Below are 15,306 nucleotides of genomic sequence, written 5' to 3'. Positions count from 1 at the left end.
CCCCCGCGCCGTCCCGGTGCTGCGGCTCCCGCCATGGCCACGCCCACTCCATCCAGGCCACGCCCTTATTCACCAGAGCTGCCACTCCGGCCGTGACCACGCCCACTGCGTCTCTACGCCACGCCTCCAGCACGCCCCGGCCCTGCGGCAGCCCGCCTTGGCCACGCCCCCCCGGGCGCAGGCCACGCCCCCCGCTCCCTCCTCGCTTCCCCGTGGTGCCTCGCGCGGGGCGGGCACTGACGTGGCCGCATCGCGCCGCCATCTTGTGCTCCAGGGCGGATCGCGGCCGGGGCGAGCGGGCTCCGAGCGGGACCCTCCGAGAGCAGCCAGACCCAGGGCCCGCGGCTCCCGACGACGCCGGTGGGTTTGCCGACACCTTCTCTTTCCCTCCTTTCGAGCCTTTCTTCTCGCCCGGCCCGCCTCGCCGCGCGCCCGCCCGCATCCCACGGCCTTGGCGTTAAGGGGAGGCGACGGCTGGCGTTGAGGGAGCGGGGCCGGGCCGTTCCTTCCTCCTCTCTCCCTCTCATTCCTTTTAATTCCTTCTCGCTCTGTTTCATCCCTTCTCATTCCTTTTCCCCCGCAGAATCAGAGGCCTCCGAGAGCGGCGCTGCCCAATCCGTCCCCCCCCTCCATCTTTTTGGGGCGGAGGGAGGCGGTGGGGGGGGTCGGGCCTTTCGCTTCCCTGCTTGTGGGTGGGATGGGGTGGGAAAGGGGAATCGCTCCAGCTCGCCAGCAGCTGCACAAGGCCCCTCTCCGCTCCCTCTAGCGATGGAATTACACGGGATGGGCTTGTCCTCCCTTCCCCAAACTCGCTCATTCCGGCCTCTGCCCCGCCCGTGGACGGCTCCGAGGAAGGAGAGGCATTTCCTCCTTCTCCTCTCCCCCCCAAAACCCTCGTCTGGTGGGGGGAAACGAGGCCGGGGTGAAGCTCGTGGGGCAGAGGTTGTTTCTCCGTAAGCCCTTGGCTGCTGAGTTGGTATTTTTTTTGCTGGGCTGAGGAGTTGAGCTTTATCCAGGAGCAAACAACTCTTGTTTGCCATCCATCGGCTTGGGCTTGGCGGTGCTGGGGGATCAGCTTTCCTCGGCGGAGCAGCTCCCGGTGGGGAGGGTATTATATTCTGTCTGAAAATACTCCAATCCTATCTCTGTGAGAGGTGAACGTGATACTTGGGGGCTGATTAAACCTCGGTGTGATGAGGTGATAGCGAGACCAAAACTCTGCCGGGCCATAAAACTGCCCCAAATGTTGCCGTGTTTGACATTGACCTTGTGGCTTTGCCGCTCTGCTCCTGCCAAAGCAAATTCCACAGGTTGATTAGAGTCGTGACCCAGAGGTCTGGTGTTGAAATGGTAGCTTTGTCAATAAATAAAATTCCAAGTATTTATTTAAAACTTCGAGCTTTGTCTTTCGAGGCTTGCAGCCCCCCTTTGCAAGGTATTCCATTAACCTTATTTTCCAGGCGGAGAAACCGAGGCAAAATGGATTTTTTCCAAGGTCATTCAGCAATATCTTTATTGCTATTTTTGCTGCTGATTTGGAGCGCTTCTGGAGGGAAAAAAAAAAAAAAAAAGGAAGTGTGGCTGAAGTGGAGGGTTGCTATTTTGCTTTTATTCGTGGGGTTTATAATGGAATAAAATAGGAGTACAGCGTTATAGATAAAGGGATTCTCTGGAAGGAAAGGTTTTGGGGTCGGTTTGATGCCACTGATTTTCTCTGCTGCGAGCATGTCTGCAGTGCTGGAGAGCCCTGTTGGGCTGCTTTCCCTGTTGGAATAATTGCATTGGGTGAAAGGGTGAGGAAACTCACCTCGATTGAACCTCCACAGCTCAAAACTCCTCAGCTTTGCCAAGTTTGTTGGTGCTTCCTGTGGTGGAGCATCAGGAATTAAAATGGCTCAAAGCGGAGCTTGAGCCCCTCCCCTCAGAACAGCTTCGTGTTTGTGATGTAAATTCTGGGAAAAGTGAACCCCCTCGGTGTAAGTGGTCCGAGGATCTCAGGTTGGTTTCCTAGGTTGTGAAATAGTTGGAATGTGGAAGGGCCTGGCAGGAGCTGTGCACCGAGTTCCCTGTGAGCGTTAGTCATGCTGACCAAGTGGGGGGAGGACCAGGCACAGCTTTTCAAGGCAAACCGAGCGTGTGTGGGAGTAGGGGCTGGATTCTGCTCCTGGGAATTCACCAAAGTGCGCTGTGCTCCAGCTGCTTCGAGCAGGAGCGTTTATGCAGATAATTATATCAGCTAAGCCATGGATGGCAGGAATTGGTAAGAGGAGGAAAAACTCAAACCCCAGGATTCTGGCTGAAATGGCAGTGGTGAAGTTTAAAGAACCCCCTTTACACGTCCCAGAGGCTTTTATTTCTGAAACAACGTCTTCTTTTTAAAGATGGGCTTTCAAGCAAGAATTCTTACGGATTTCAACAGCCTTCCCAAGCATCCAGCTTGCTTTACAGTGGATAGATTTGGTGAACGTGAGCTAACTTTATCTGAAAAGGAATAGTTCTGATTCTTTTTTTAGAAATCTCCTGGAAATTCTGCTCCTGGAATGAGCTGGGACAGTCCTCAGCCATTCCCTTTCTTTAACTGATGAGTAAAGAAGTTCAGAATCAGCTTCCTACTACAGCAGCTGGTTTTTTTCTGTGTAATTCAGCATTTTTTTTTTCGTTCTGCTTGCGAGTATCCGATTTTATTCCTTATTTTTAACTCACACAAACGTCTGAGGGGCTGTGCTGGAGCTTCTGCTGATGTTTCAGTTCTGATAAAACTCGTGTCTGACACAGCTCTCGTTCACCCACTGCTTTGCTGCCTCACAACTCAGAGGCTCTGCCTTGACATTTTCCCCTAATCAAAAGCCAATTTCATTGCTGGATGGAGCTCTCATGTGAATTCTTGCCATTTCTACTAGGAGTGTAAATGTTGACTTAATGCCCAATTCCTGGGAATGAATAACAGGATATTTGGCTTAAAATTGAAGATTTTGCACTCAGGAACAATTCAGCCTCAAAACCAAAAAAAAAAAAAAACCCACCCCAATTGTGCACTGCTTATCTGAGAAGAAATGCAGCTCCCTCTGTGCTTTTCACCCATCAGCCTATGCTTTAAATAAGATATTCTTCAGACCAGGTACCTGTTTCTCCTCTGGGTTGGTTTGTGTGCTCTCCAGTTAATTGTAGTGTATAAGTCTTTGAAATAGTTGGAGGTTTGGTTGTGAAACAGCAGCAGTTTGCCTTCCCTGCTTGAAGGTGAGAATGAGGGAATGGTTCTGATTTGGGTATCAAGTCAAGCAAACTGCTGTCTTTGATACTGACCCTTTTTATTCTGGCCGTTATTTTAGGAGTGAGATGTTCCTGTGTCTGAGAAATAGGCATGACCCCAAAGGAAATTTCCCTTCTTTTAAGGGAAACTGTTTTCTATTTTCTGCCATTCCAAGCCCAGTGCTCTCAAGAGAGCGTTCCAGGATGTGGGAAATGTCCTGTCTGGGTAAGGTGTGAGGACAGCAGGGTGTTCAACCTCCTTGGGTTAAACAAAGGTGCTGGGACAAGGAGATTTCCTTTCCCCTGGTGCCTCACCTGTGCTTGGCTTGTCCTCTTCCATGTGCCTTGGACATGGACGGAGCTTTTGGAGCCTTTTTAGCTGAGCCCTGCAAGCCTTTGGTGGCCAAATCCAACAGCTCCTGTTTAGATGCCAGCACAGTTATGTATCTTTAACTTTGATTTCAGTGCTGCTACCCTCAAAAAAAGAAGTTATGATCCTCCAGGATGCCTTTTCCATCCCAAGCTTGGCAGAAACGCTCCCAGTGTGAACTGGGGGGAAATGGCAGCAGTGGTCGGTGTTGATCTCCACACAGTTAACGCTCCTTGTTCTAATGGTTAAAATTATTAAGGAATTAGGACTTGATGTTAATGAGGAGCTCTGGGAAGATGATGTTGCCATGGCCTTTTTTACAGAGCTGTTTATGCAGGATAATGAATCACCTGGTGAACAAAGGGCCCGGCCTGCTCCTTGGCTGCTCTTACATTTTACGTGTAATCCATGCCTGCTGATATTGATACGCTCTGAAGGAACTCAAATCAAAATCACCTGAGCTAAATTTCAGTGGTAAAGCCCCAAAGTCAAAGGATTAGAGCTGATAAATTGTCATCTCTCAGGTTAGCAGATGTGGAAGGCCAGTAAACAGCTTCTAAAAATAGTTGAATGTAACTGTACTGGAATAACGTATTGGGCCACGCTGGCTATATATAAAGAGGTGTTTCCAAAATTTGCTGTAACAGAACACTTTAATCTGTAAAGAAATGATTTCAAGTTCAAGAGAACACATCAGTACTGTTCCCTGCTGAGTGGGGGTGTGAAACACTGGGGCTGTAGATTAAATCCTGAATTTTAGCAGTGTTCTATTCTTGTTGGATCTCTTCTCACATTCTCCTTTAAATCACACTTTATATTGTTAAGAACAAGCTCTCGGGTTGGATTTGCACTTTAAATTATTTGCCAGTTGTTCTTGCACGTTACACCAGTAACAGCTGCTGGAGTTGCATGGGTTTTTTAAAAAATGCTTTCTCACCTCTTATTTGCACGTTGGTTTGGTTGATCTCTTGTGTGAATATTTGCTCATCTTGATAATGTAATTTAAAACATTCTAGAATGCTATTAATGAGACAGAATGGTCCAGGCCAACTAGTGATAACTGGCTGAATTTCAAATCAATATTTCTGGTAAATAACAAATTGATCCGTTTTTGTTCCCCTGTGACTGATAGAACCAGTGTGTTAACACCAGGTTAGGAACTATGGCTTTGGGGGTTTTCTAATTGCTATAGACATATGGAGTTAAAGCTTAGGCCAACGTCACATAGATTTTCCTTTAAATGGAGGTGGAATTTTGCTGTTGATTCCATTGCCTTTGTAAACAGGCCAGTTTTACTTGCCAAGGTGCCCAAGCAAATGGAACAAGGTGCAGGAAGCTCCCAGGAAGCAGCTTTTTGGTAAACCTGCAGCTGTTGGGGGTTTTACCTGTGCTTTCATATTTTGTCTGATCGTGGCTCTGTAGCTCAGTGTGTCATTGGTAGTGGCACCGTGTTTATCTCTCTTTGAAATTTTAAAACAGGATGGGAACATCCCAGGGAGACAGTAAATGCCCTCTGTACCTCTATCGTAGCCTGCTGTGCAGGGGAGAGACAGAGGCTTGAGCTTTCCTTGGCTGATCTTATCACAGAACCATAACATCCTGGAATGGTTTGGGTTGGAAGGGACCTTAAAGCTCCTCTGGTCCCAACCTCCTGCCATATTCACAGCTGCTGGGATTTTCACATTGCCAAAATGACGGGCCCAGCGAGCTTGATTTTAACACTTGCAGAGTTTGGAGCCTTATTTTGAGCCTTATGTGGTGAAATAAACGTATTTCTGTACTGCAGTGTAGTTTGACAAAATAACGCATGTGGCATCCTCTGCCTTGGCCTCTCACTTTGTCTCTGGTACGTTTGAAAAAATGGTGTAAACCTAAATGAAACACAGTTCCTGTCTCAGGGAAGTTTAATCCCTGTGTGGTCAGAAAGAACTTTTCCAGAGGTGTAAAGCTGAGGTTCTGTGGGAATTTCGAGGTGTATTATGCTCTCTTTGATGGCCTGCACACCCTCCTGGTCATACATCCGTGGGGTTCTCAGCCAGGCTCATCCAAGGAGGTCAAAGCAGCGGATTTGGCTTCTCCCGATAAGCAGCCTGAATGAAATGATGTTCAAATGCATTAATGTATGTTCGAATATAAACTGCTGCAGGACGATTAAGCGTTCAGTGCTCTTTGGCCTTGAGATATTCCTCAGAGCTCTTATTCTAACCACCTACAATTAATAAAAGCAGATCCTGCTTCTTCCTCACGGGCCGTATCACTTTAACAACCGCCGGGCTGCTGCTGTTGCAGACACTCATTCATTTTTAACTCCTCACTGCGAGCCTCTCTGCAGAAAGCTGCCTGTTCTCCTGCTGGCTTATCTGAATGTATCACTTACTAGAAAACGGCCTGAAAATGCTTTTGTTTCATGAAACGAAACTTCAGCTTCCCCACTGAACGTCAGCGTTTACCAATGGCGCATCGCACCATAGCAGAACCTGCCTGACGGGTTCTTAGCGCTGCTCAGCTGGAGTGCAGTGTGCTAAAGGGCTGTGGGGCTTCCACGGGCAGGGACAGACAGACACTTCAGTGCTGCGGTGATCTGGGTGCGCTCAGGTGCTGCTTCCAGAAGCTGGAGTTGTGCTGAGGGAAAATAAACACAAATAGTCTGTGCTGTTTATTCAGATCGTTCCCTTTCAAACTCAAATCTTCCCACTTAGCCTGATGGATCCCTCTTTTGAAGATGTGCTCAAGCACTACAAGCAGCTCACAAGCCGCAGTCTTTTATGTTTTCAGGAATTTTATCCCCCCTTTGCTCCTAAAACGATCGGTGTTAGCAATTACTGACAACGTTTGGTGGAGGGAAGGAGGAAGTTAAACTTCAGTGAGGAATAGAGGTCAGATACTGGTGAGTCAGGGTATACATTGCAAGGGGTGATGACGCCTGAAAAATAACAGTGGTTTTTTTTTGTTGTTGTTTTTTTTTTTTTTTTTTTTTTTTTTCCTTAACATTTAATACACGAGGAAATTGAAGACTTTTCAAACCGTGCAGGTTCTCATGGTGCAAGTAATGGGCTGGGAATTAAAGCTCAGTCCTGGAGAGCAGAGGGAGCAGTCGCGTGATCCCTCAGCTGAGCTGTATTAGCAGAGGCAGCTCCTGTGGCAGCGCAGGGAGAGGAGTGGGGAGTACAAACCATGGACTGTGAGCTCCTTCCTTGTGAGAAGAGATGAGTGTGAGTAACTTCTGATCAGGGGATGGTCCCACCAACCCAGCCCAAACCCCATCCAGCAAAACCCTTATGGGAACCAAAACCGTTTGTGGGAGTTCAGCAGATGGATTTCTCCTGGTTTTTATTTTTCTTTTAGACAGCAAGGATTCAGCTACTTTTTAGTCAACTTGTAAACACACTTTTCTTGTGAGAGTGGGCTGTAAACTATACTGTGCTGCCTGTAAAAATAAATGTGACTTTTTGTAATGCCACCTACCCTGAAGTACCAAATAAAGTTACAGAATCGGTTTGGATAGGAGGGATGTGGATGAGAACAGGAGGGAAAATGGAAACCAAGTGCTTAAATGGATCTTAACCTCTTATTCTTCCCCCCCAAAAAAGTAAAAATAAAGAGGACGGGTGCTATAAAAGCAGCTTCAATTGTGAGGGGCAGGCTTGACCTGGAAATAGCTGCCAGGAAAACAAGGATCTAACGGGATTCACTGCTGTTAGTGCCAAGTATGAGCAACTCGTTCAGCAGCCTTCGACTTCTCTGATGTGTGGAAAGATGTCGTGGATGTAAACGATAGGATTTTGCTCTTTTACCTAATGACTGTGATCAGTCCAGGCATCTGATAACCTATTATGCTTTTAAACTTGTGCAAACCAAAGAAAGGCATTCTTTGTGCGGGCTTCTAAGGTTCCCTTGCTGCAAAAGTTCTTGCAGTCCTTTTCTGTGAGCTCTGGTAAAAGGTCACAGTTCAGCCCCGACTGCTGCTGTCCAGATGAAGCAGGAGATAGAGGTGGCATGAGCAGCCAGACAAAGGAAAGCTTTCCAGCCTCCCTGCCCTCCAGGCCGGGGAGAGCTGTGCTGTGGGCTGGGATGGGAGATTTCCTGCTCTGGAGAAACGGGGACTGCGGCAAAACTGTTTTCTCTGCTTCCTAATTAACCTTCCTGTTTATACAGCCTTCATATATTCCAGTGGGAGGGGGATATCCACGCTCGTGCTGCAGAAATACAAAAGGAAATGGTGGAATAATAGAACTTTTAAAGCTCCCCTTTGGTTTTAATCCCCTGGCTGCCCAGTCTGGTTTGTAGAGGAGTTCAGTTTTAAAGCTTCAGCCATATAAATAAAATAAATGAGCCTCTGACTCGGATTCTTCAGCAAGTTGGTGTGTGGGGATTGATATCCTTCAGGAGCTCTGAAATTGACTCTGAGCTTCCCTGTGGAGCTGCTGGTGCTTAGAAATGTGACTTGGTTAATGTTACAGAGTTTAACTTTTGATTTAAAAATTCTTCCTCAAGAGGAGTGCTCAGCCCTTTCCCAGTGCGGAGTGGGGAAGCCAGGCTTCAGACATCACTAAACAGAGGGGGTTGTATTGTGTGCTTTTCAATCCAAATCTTGCTTTATTGTACTTAAATAGATAATCTGTAAATTGTATTTCTAGGGAGAGTTTTGCCTCAAGTACAGCTTCATCATGAAACACAGTATTTCCAGACATGATTCAAACTTCATGTTACGCTTTCAATTTGATTGGTTTACAGGAAACTCATGCTTTGAATGTATTGGCTGTTTGTGCATGTCGGAAACTTGAATTTTCGGTTGTGCTGTATCTCTTCTTAAACTGACATCTGAGAGCTCCTGGAGCCAGCAGCAGGGAGGGTGTGAATTGTCCCTATCACCCTGTGACATGTCTGTGAAGCTTCCAGGCTTTCTCGTGCCTTGCATGAGCACAGCAATGATTCTCCCGGCGGTTTCAATCCTGCTGTAAGCTGTGCAGGAGTGAGTTTGGGGAGTGGGGGAATTTGTGATGGGATGGGTCAAGTCCCAAGGGCACGGGGAAATGTCTGAGGCTGGAGTGCAAAAGCAGCTTCTGCAGTTCCTAAACAGGAAGCTCCTGCTGACATTAAGTTAATCACTTTAATCACCCAGGCAGGAGTGTTGGCTGTGAAGGAAGTGCTCATCTCTGAAGCTGCTCTTTTAATGTGGCTGTTAATTCTCCATCGTTAAGTTTGATTAAATGGGAATTCGTTTCTTACAGAAGGTCTCCCTCCGCTGTTAATGAAAGTAACTGCTCTGTGTTTATGTGCTGTTCACAGACCATTTCCTCGGAGATGGAGAGGAAGGAAACTGTTCTGAGTAGGAGAAAATCCGAGCTGTATTCACAGTTTCCTTCCCAAAAGAAGGACCAGCTATTGCTGTGCTAAGCAAAAACTTTGTTATCTGCACGTCAATTGAGAAAAGTTTGTTTAATAGTGAAACTTTTCTGCAGATAAATTATCCCATGACAATGGGGAGCAAAGCACCTGAAGTGGTCAGCTGCATGAATTCTATCAGCAAAAGTTTGAGAGCAGCAATTAATGCTAAAATCTCTGAAAGAATATTTGAAGCATTTAAAGCTAAGTTATTTCATGAGCACCGAGTTTTGGCGCATCTGTTTATCTTAGTGTTGCTTCAGTGGGGAGAAAATATTCAGCAGCGGCTGGGGTGTCTGTAAATGATTCACATTATCTCTTACTTTGGGGTTTTTTGTGGTTTTTATGTCGTGGTCAGGACACAACTGTCAGTAACTTGTGAGTGATGCTCTGATCTTTTTTTCCTCCAGACTTCACTGGCCAGTGAGAACATATCTCAACCATGGGAAATATTTTTGCTAACCTCTTCAAAGGCCTTTTTGGCAAAAAAGAAATGCGTATTCTAATGGTTGGCCTGGATGCTGCAGGAAAGACAACTATTTTGTACAAACTTAAACTTGGTGAAATAGTAACTACTATTCCTACTATAGGTAAGTTTTTATGTTCCTCTAACTGATGGCTTTGAGATTCTGGGTCTCAGCTGATTGAAGTGGTTGGTCTGTCAGAGCAGACACTTGCTAAAGCTGCAATGTGAAGGTGGCACAGCCAAATGTTCTGCCTTGGGAGGAGGTTGTGACTTTTCTCACTCCGCTCCCTCTCATCAGTCATTTGTGGGATGAGCCTTTGTGGGCCACAGAAAGGCAGTTTGTCTCCCAGGCTGTTGTGGCATCACGTCAATCAGATTGAATACCAGAGGGATCACCATTTTTTTTTTCTTATTTTTTATTGGAAGGTTTTGAGATTTGCAGTTCCTTAAACCCAGGGGAGGTTGGGTTTATTTGTTTGGGGGTTTTTTGGGGTGTTTTTTTTTTTTGCAACATAGTTTATTTTTGTAGCTTTTCAGGTTGCAATTAGATTTGTTCCTTGGGGTGATGATGGGAGCAGGACAACCCCTGTTTGTCTGCTTCAAGTGCTTCAGCACAGGATTCTGCTGCTTTAAAGTAGCTCCAGTTTCAACTGAACTTTTTTAAATGATGACACTCTGAGCGTGACCTGCTAAATACAGCAGGCCAGTTGTGTTTAAATGAGATTTGTGCCACGATCTCTTCTTTTAGGTTTTAATGTGGAAACAGTAGAATACAAGAACATCAGCTTCACAGTGTGGGACGTGGGCGGTCAGGACAAGATCAGACCACTCTGGCGTCACTACTTCCAGAACACACAAGGTGAGTGTGTTCTCCACACTGCTTCACAGCTTTTCAGAGTCCAAGAGAGTTTTCTGACTGTCTTCACTAAGATAATTTTGCAATTTTCTCGGAGGGGAGTAGAAATATTTATTATTATAACAGGGTGTGTTTGTGTGCTGCTCTGGCTCTTCTCTTAAGCCACTGCAGGTTCAAAGAGGGATGGGAAGAATTCCAGAAACCAGTCTTCCTCGTCCTTCTGACTCAGAGGGAGTTCAGGAGTTTGTTTTTCTTCTGTCAGCACCATGGCTCTGCCCTCACTTCAAAGCAGAGTCTTCACTGAAAGCTCTGCAGCCCCATGAGCTGAGAGTTTGTCGCTTCTGTCACTGCTGGGCCTTTTTCATGTGCTTGTCTTTGAGTCCCGTCACAGCATTTCAGGAGCTGCTGCTCCCTGGAAAATGCCAGGTGGTTATGAAGAAGGAGTACCCAAGTGGCAAAAACAAATGTGAACCAACACCAGTTTTCACCAACTTTCTGCAAGAACAGACTTCCTCTCAGATGTGAGACTTCACGTTTATGTTTATCCTTGTTTGCTTATTTCTAGGTCTGATTTTTGTGGTTGACAGCAATGACAGAGAACGTGTGAACGAGGCCAGAGAAGAGCTTATGAGAATGTTGGCAGAAGATGAGCTCAGAGATGCTGTTTTATTAGTGTTTGCTAACAAACAGGTATGGCCAAGAGAGGTGTCTGTCTGTCAGAACCCTTGAAAGCTTCCAGCGTCCTTGTGAGTGCCAGATCTTGACCTTGATTTTCATATTTTCAGTGTAACAATAAACATACTCAGAGTAAATGGCCATTCAGGTATGTGGAAGGGAGAAAACCATGGGTTAAATTTTCCTCTGCAAGGAGCATCCTCCTAAACAGTCTGGACTAAGAGATTTTCAGTTTTAGTGAAAACCAGCTTGATTTTTAAGGTTGACATGGCTTATTAATTCCAGCACCTGCCCAAACTTCTCCACAGAGGAATGCTGGAATGCCAGAACCTCCCTGAATTCCTCATTTGGGGTGTTTGAGGGCTCTGCTGGTGGAAGAACTGGAGTTTTAATGTGCTTGTGTTGATCTGTGAGCTGGGCTCTCAGAGTTGGCCGAGAATTCTGACTTCTATTGCTTATAAAGGTCTTGGCAGCTTAATCCCAAATGTCAAGGGCCTGAAATGTGACCAGGAAATGTAAAGAGGGAATAACATCCTCCTCCACTGATGGCACAGCCTCAGCTGGGAAGGGTGAAGATGCCATAAGTCATGTCCAGGGGTAGGAAAGGTGGGCTCTAAAGAAGCTGTGCTCAGCAGAGTAGCCCTGGGTGATAAAAGTTGATCTTAGATCATAACTGCAGTCACAGAAAGGATACTCCTGAGTGGAAACAGACTTGGAATTGTGAGCATTATCAGCCTTGGGGAATGACTGGATCCAGGCATCAGCTGGCTCGCTTCCCTATGAAATATCCCAAAATGTTGGTTTAGGTTGGGTTGTTAAACCTTTGAGGCTTCGCTCAGTGTTGGGGAAATAGCTTGAATATCAAAGTAATCCACTGGGGTTTTCTGAGAGAGAAATTCTGAGAGCTCTTAACCATTTTGGTGATGCTTTTAAAACTGGTGATGAGGAGAGTGGGGAATGACTGTTGTTGCTTCCCTCAGGACCTGCCGAACGCCATGAATGCAGCAGAAATCACAGACAAGCTCGGACTGCATTCCCTCCGTCACAGGAACTGGTACATCCAGGCAACCTGTGCCACTAGTGGAGACGGTCTCTATGAAGGACTGGACTGGTTGTCCAATCAGCTCCGAAACCAGAAATGAAACCATAAACCTTCCTCTTCCCTCTTTTTCCACCCCTCCCTCTTACTTCCTCCTATTCGCCCTTCGCTTTACTCTAATGTGGCAAACTGTGCTACTTTGTGGTATTGAGTGCCGGAAGCTGTTTTCATTTCTTTTTGTCACAGTATATATTGCATCATGCTGTAAATGTGGCAAATACAAGCCTGAAAACAGTTAGGTTTCTTATTTAATGTAAATAGTTTTTGTTTCCAATGAGGCAGTTTCTGGTACTCCTATGCAATATTACTCAGCTTTTTTTATTGTAAAGAATCGAGTCACTGTTTAGTACCTGGAAGGGGAATTAAGTGGGTTAATAACGTAAGGGTTGCCAGCGGTCCTTGTGCAGTAGAGCTGGATTCGATCTTGGTTGGGTTGTGAGATCTGTGAGATCCATTTTGGTGGTTGGTTTTTAACCTGAACTCTGTATTTTTTTAAAAACAGACGAGGAAAAGTAAAAACACTTAAAACACACAAACGTTTGACATCGCTTCTGCTGCTCCAGCTCAAACGTGGTGACTCTTGATTCTTTTGGAAGGGTGAAGCAATGCCTGACACCCAATTAGCTTCATCTGCTTAACGAACAGACCATAAGTAGTAGATCTCTGGCTCTTTCTGTAGCTCGTAGTCTGTGCTCATCTTCGTTCACAACCGTTAAAAGAATTTGCCGGGCCTGGTTTAGATGAGCTTTGCCAGACTCATGCTAAACATCTGACTTTCGGTTCAGGTGAGATTTCTCTTTTCCATTGAACTTGAATCATTTCCAGAAGTCGACATTTTTTAGCCTGTCACATTTGTCAAAAAGTGTTTTGTACTTTTCTTGTGCTTAAACCACTCCAGGAGGCAAAACCTTTCCACAGGAAGCACAGCCTGTCCTAGTCCTGAGCTCTATAGGCAGAAAGTACTGTACTTAACGTAAGAATTGCCATGAAAAACACCAAACATCTATGTATAGTGTCTAGGGAAAAAAAAAAACAAACAGCATGAGAGTTTGGAGAGTCATTCCACTCTACAAGTATTCAATCCCATTTTGGAACAATCCCATATCTGTATATGTGTGAAAACCCTTGGCATCCCTCATACTGCAAGGTTCAGATTTGCCATCAGAAAAATAAAAAAAAGACCTCTTTACTTTTCTTTTGTATTTTGATAAACACTGAAGAAGCTGGAGCTGTTAAACTTTAACTCGAGGAACTATCAGAACTGGTTTATTTAGTGTTGTGGAAACCTTTATTGCTTTCAATACACAACTAGTAATCAACTGTTTTGTATACTTGTTTTCAGTTTTCATTTCGACAAACAAGCACTGTAATTAAAGCTATTAGAATAAAAATCTCTTAACTATTTCATGTTTTTTATGCCTTGCTGTTCATTCGATCATCTTGGCAGAATCATAATTAAATACTTGTTGAATAAAAAGTTTCATGAAACTTGCACTGGTATCGGCTTGGTTTGTATCATCTTTGTGCAGGGGATCCAAATCCAGGCAGCGTTTTGCCACATCACGATTTGCATGAAAACTTGAGGAAATCTCCTGTGTTTTCCAAGAAATGTATCATTTCCAAGCAATGTATCATTCCTGGTTGGAACCCTGCAGGTGAAATGGATTCTGCTGGAGGCACTTTGTTGCCTCTGGGGCAGCAGCACAGCTTTGAGTGTGTTGAGTAGCCCCAACAGGTTGTTCCTCCTGCTGCTCCCAGTTAATTACAGATCTGTGAATTAGCAGTTTTGTGAGGCAAAAATGGGAATTCTGCCTTCTTAAGTGCTTTGTTTTGCATTTTTCCTTTCTGCAGTCCCCTCTGGATCTGGGATGGAGCTTCCTCTTCTGGATGATCCTCCTCTGCCTTCCCTGTCAGCTGCAACTTCTCCTCCCCAGTGCTCACACTCCCAGCTGTTTTCCTGGCTGGAGCTGCAGCAGATTCCCCATTACTAAGGCTGGAAAGCTGTAGGATGAAAGGTGTGTCCTGCAGGTTAGAGAGCAAATTCCCTGTGGGGAGACCTGGGACTCGGGGTGGGTACTGGGCAAACTGGGATCAAAAACCTCCTGGGAGTCAGAAATCCACCTTGGAATTTCAAGCTCTGAATCGGGATATTTGCATCCCTAATAGGGCAGGACTGCTTTTTATTCCTGTTCTGGGAGGGAATTGAAGGGCCAGCTGGGTTAGGATGCTGTGGAAAACAGGGAATGTGGTGATGTTGTGGGAGCTGTGCTCTGCCCTCTGCTCTGGGCAGCGCAGGCTTTGCTCTGTTCCAGGCTCTCAGCCTGGAATTTTGGCCACCCAGCAGCTGGGCAGGAGGTGGCTCAAGCTCAGGACAAAGGATCCTACCCAGTCCCCCAGAAACTTTGCAGCAGCTGGACAGGGAGGTTTTGGGATGAGGAGCCCTGGGCTCCTTTACTTCCCTCACTTTTGGCTTCCCAGGTTTTCTCACACTGATTTCCTCAGATCCTTGGTCTGAGTGTCAAACAGGAAGGGGGAAGAGCAGGAGAAAACCCTGGAGAGCTGACCCGAGCTGTGCCAGCAGTGCCCCAGCGCCCCTGCCACAGTGCTGGGCAGATCAACACCCTCTGCTGAGGAGCTGTGGGTGCAGCTCATCCTGCCACAGACCCATCCCAAAGCTTGGGAGGTGAAGATGGGAACTGGGAGCCCATGGAGGGAGCGGGACACTGGCATTTGTGGTAATTTTTCTTTGCCCTCTCCCATGGCTCCCTTTTCAACCTGCTGCCCAGTTCCCATTGGGCACAATCCTGCTCTGGGATGTTCCCAGCAGGCTCCAGCCACAGTCTGGATCCCGAAATCCCTCAGCCTGGTGAGCACCAGCAGGGGCAGAGCCCCCGGCCAGGGCGTGCACGGGCTCAGCGTCCCCCAGCTGTGCCCTGGGGCTCCCTGGGTGGATGTGGAGCTGCTGCAGCCACTCAGAGCACCAGGAACAGCCCTTGTGCCGAGGGACTGCCACCCCCAAAATCCTGTTGGGGATCACCCAGCAGGGAGGGCTCCCCAGCATCTCCCACTGCTCGGGCCGAGCACCTTGGGACAGAAGGGCTTTGTCAGCTCCTGAGCACGGTGCCACTGGGCTTTTGTCCACCAAGACGCACAAAACCCTCCCTGTCTTCAGCTGCATCGTTAATTACACAAACGAGGCCCTTGTG

At 46.6% G+C, this 15,306-nt stretch overlaps 1 protein-coding gene across 1 annotated transcript; it reads left to right on the top strand.

Annotated features, from left to right (window-relative positions):
* Positions 1-218: 218 nt before the first annotated feature.
* ARF1 (ADP ribosylation factor 1) lies at positions 219-13,591 on the top strand. The gene is made up of 5 exons (XM_040064827.1): positions 219-360; positions 9,415-9,594; positions 10,219-10,329; positions 10,892-11,016; positions 11,982-13,591. The coding sequence occupies exons 2-5, from the start codon at positions 9,447-9,449 to the stop codon at positions 12,141-12,143; spliced, it is 546 nt and encodes a 181-aa protein (XP_039920761.1). The 5' UTR covers positions 219-360; positions 9,415-9,446; the 3' UTR covers positions 12,144-13,591.
* Positions 13,592-15,306: the final 1,715 nt, after the last annotated feature.

This window comes from Hirundo rustica, chromosome 1, assembly GCF_015227805.2.
Source record: "Hirundo rustica isolate bHirRus1 chromosome 1, bHirRus1.pri.v3, whole genome shotgun sequence".
In the NCBI taxonomy this organism is placed as follows: domain Eukaryota; kingdom Metazoa; phylum Chordata; class Aves; order Passeriformes; family Hirundinidae; genus Hirundo; species Hirundo rustica.
This window is presented reverse-complemented; position numbering and strand designations above follow the sequence as displayed.

Coding starts and splice junctions, on each gene's coding strand:
- ARF1 (XM_040064827.1), top strand. CDS start 9,447: ATGGGAAATATTTTTGCTAACCTCTTCAAAGGCCTTTTTGGCAAAAAA. Junction 9,595..10,218: donor AACTACTATTCCTACTATAG/GTAAGTTTTTAT, acceptor CTCTTCTTTTAG/GTTTTAATGTGGAAACAGTA. Junction 11,017..11,981: donor TAGTGTTTGCTAACAAACAG/GTATGGCCAAGA, acceptor TGCTTCCCTCAG/GACCTGCCGAACGCCATGAA.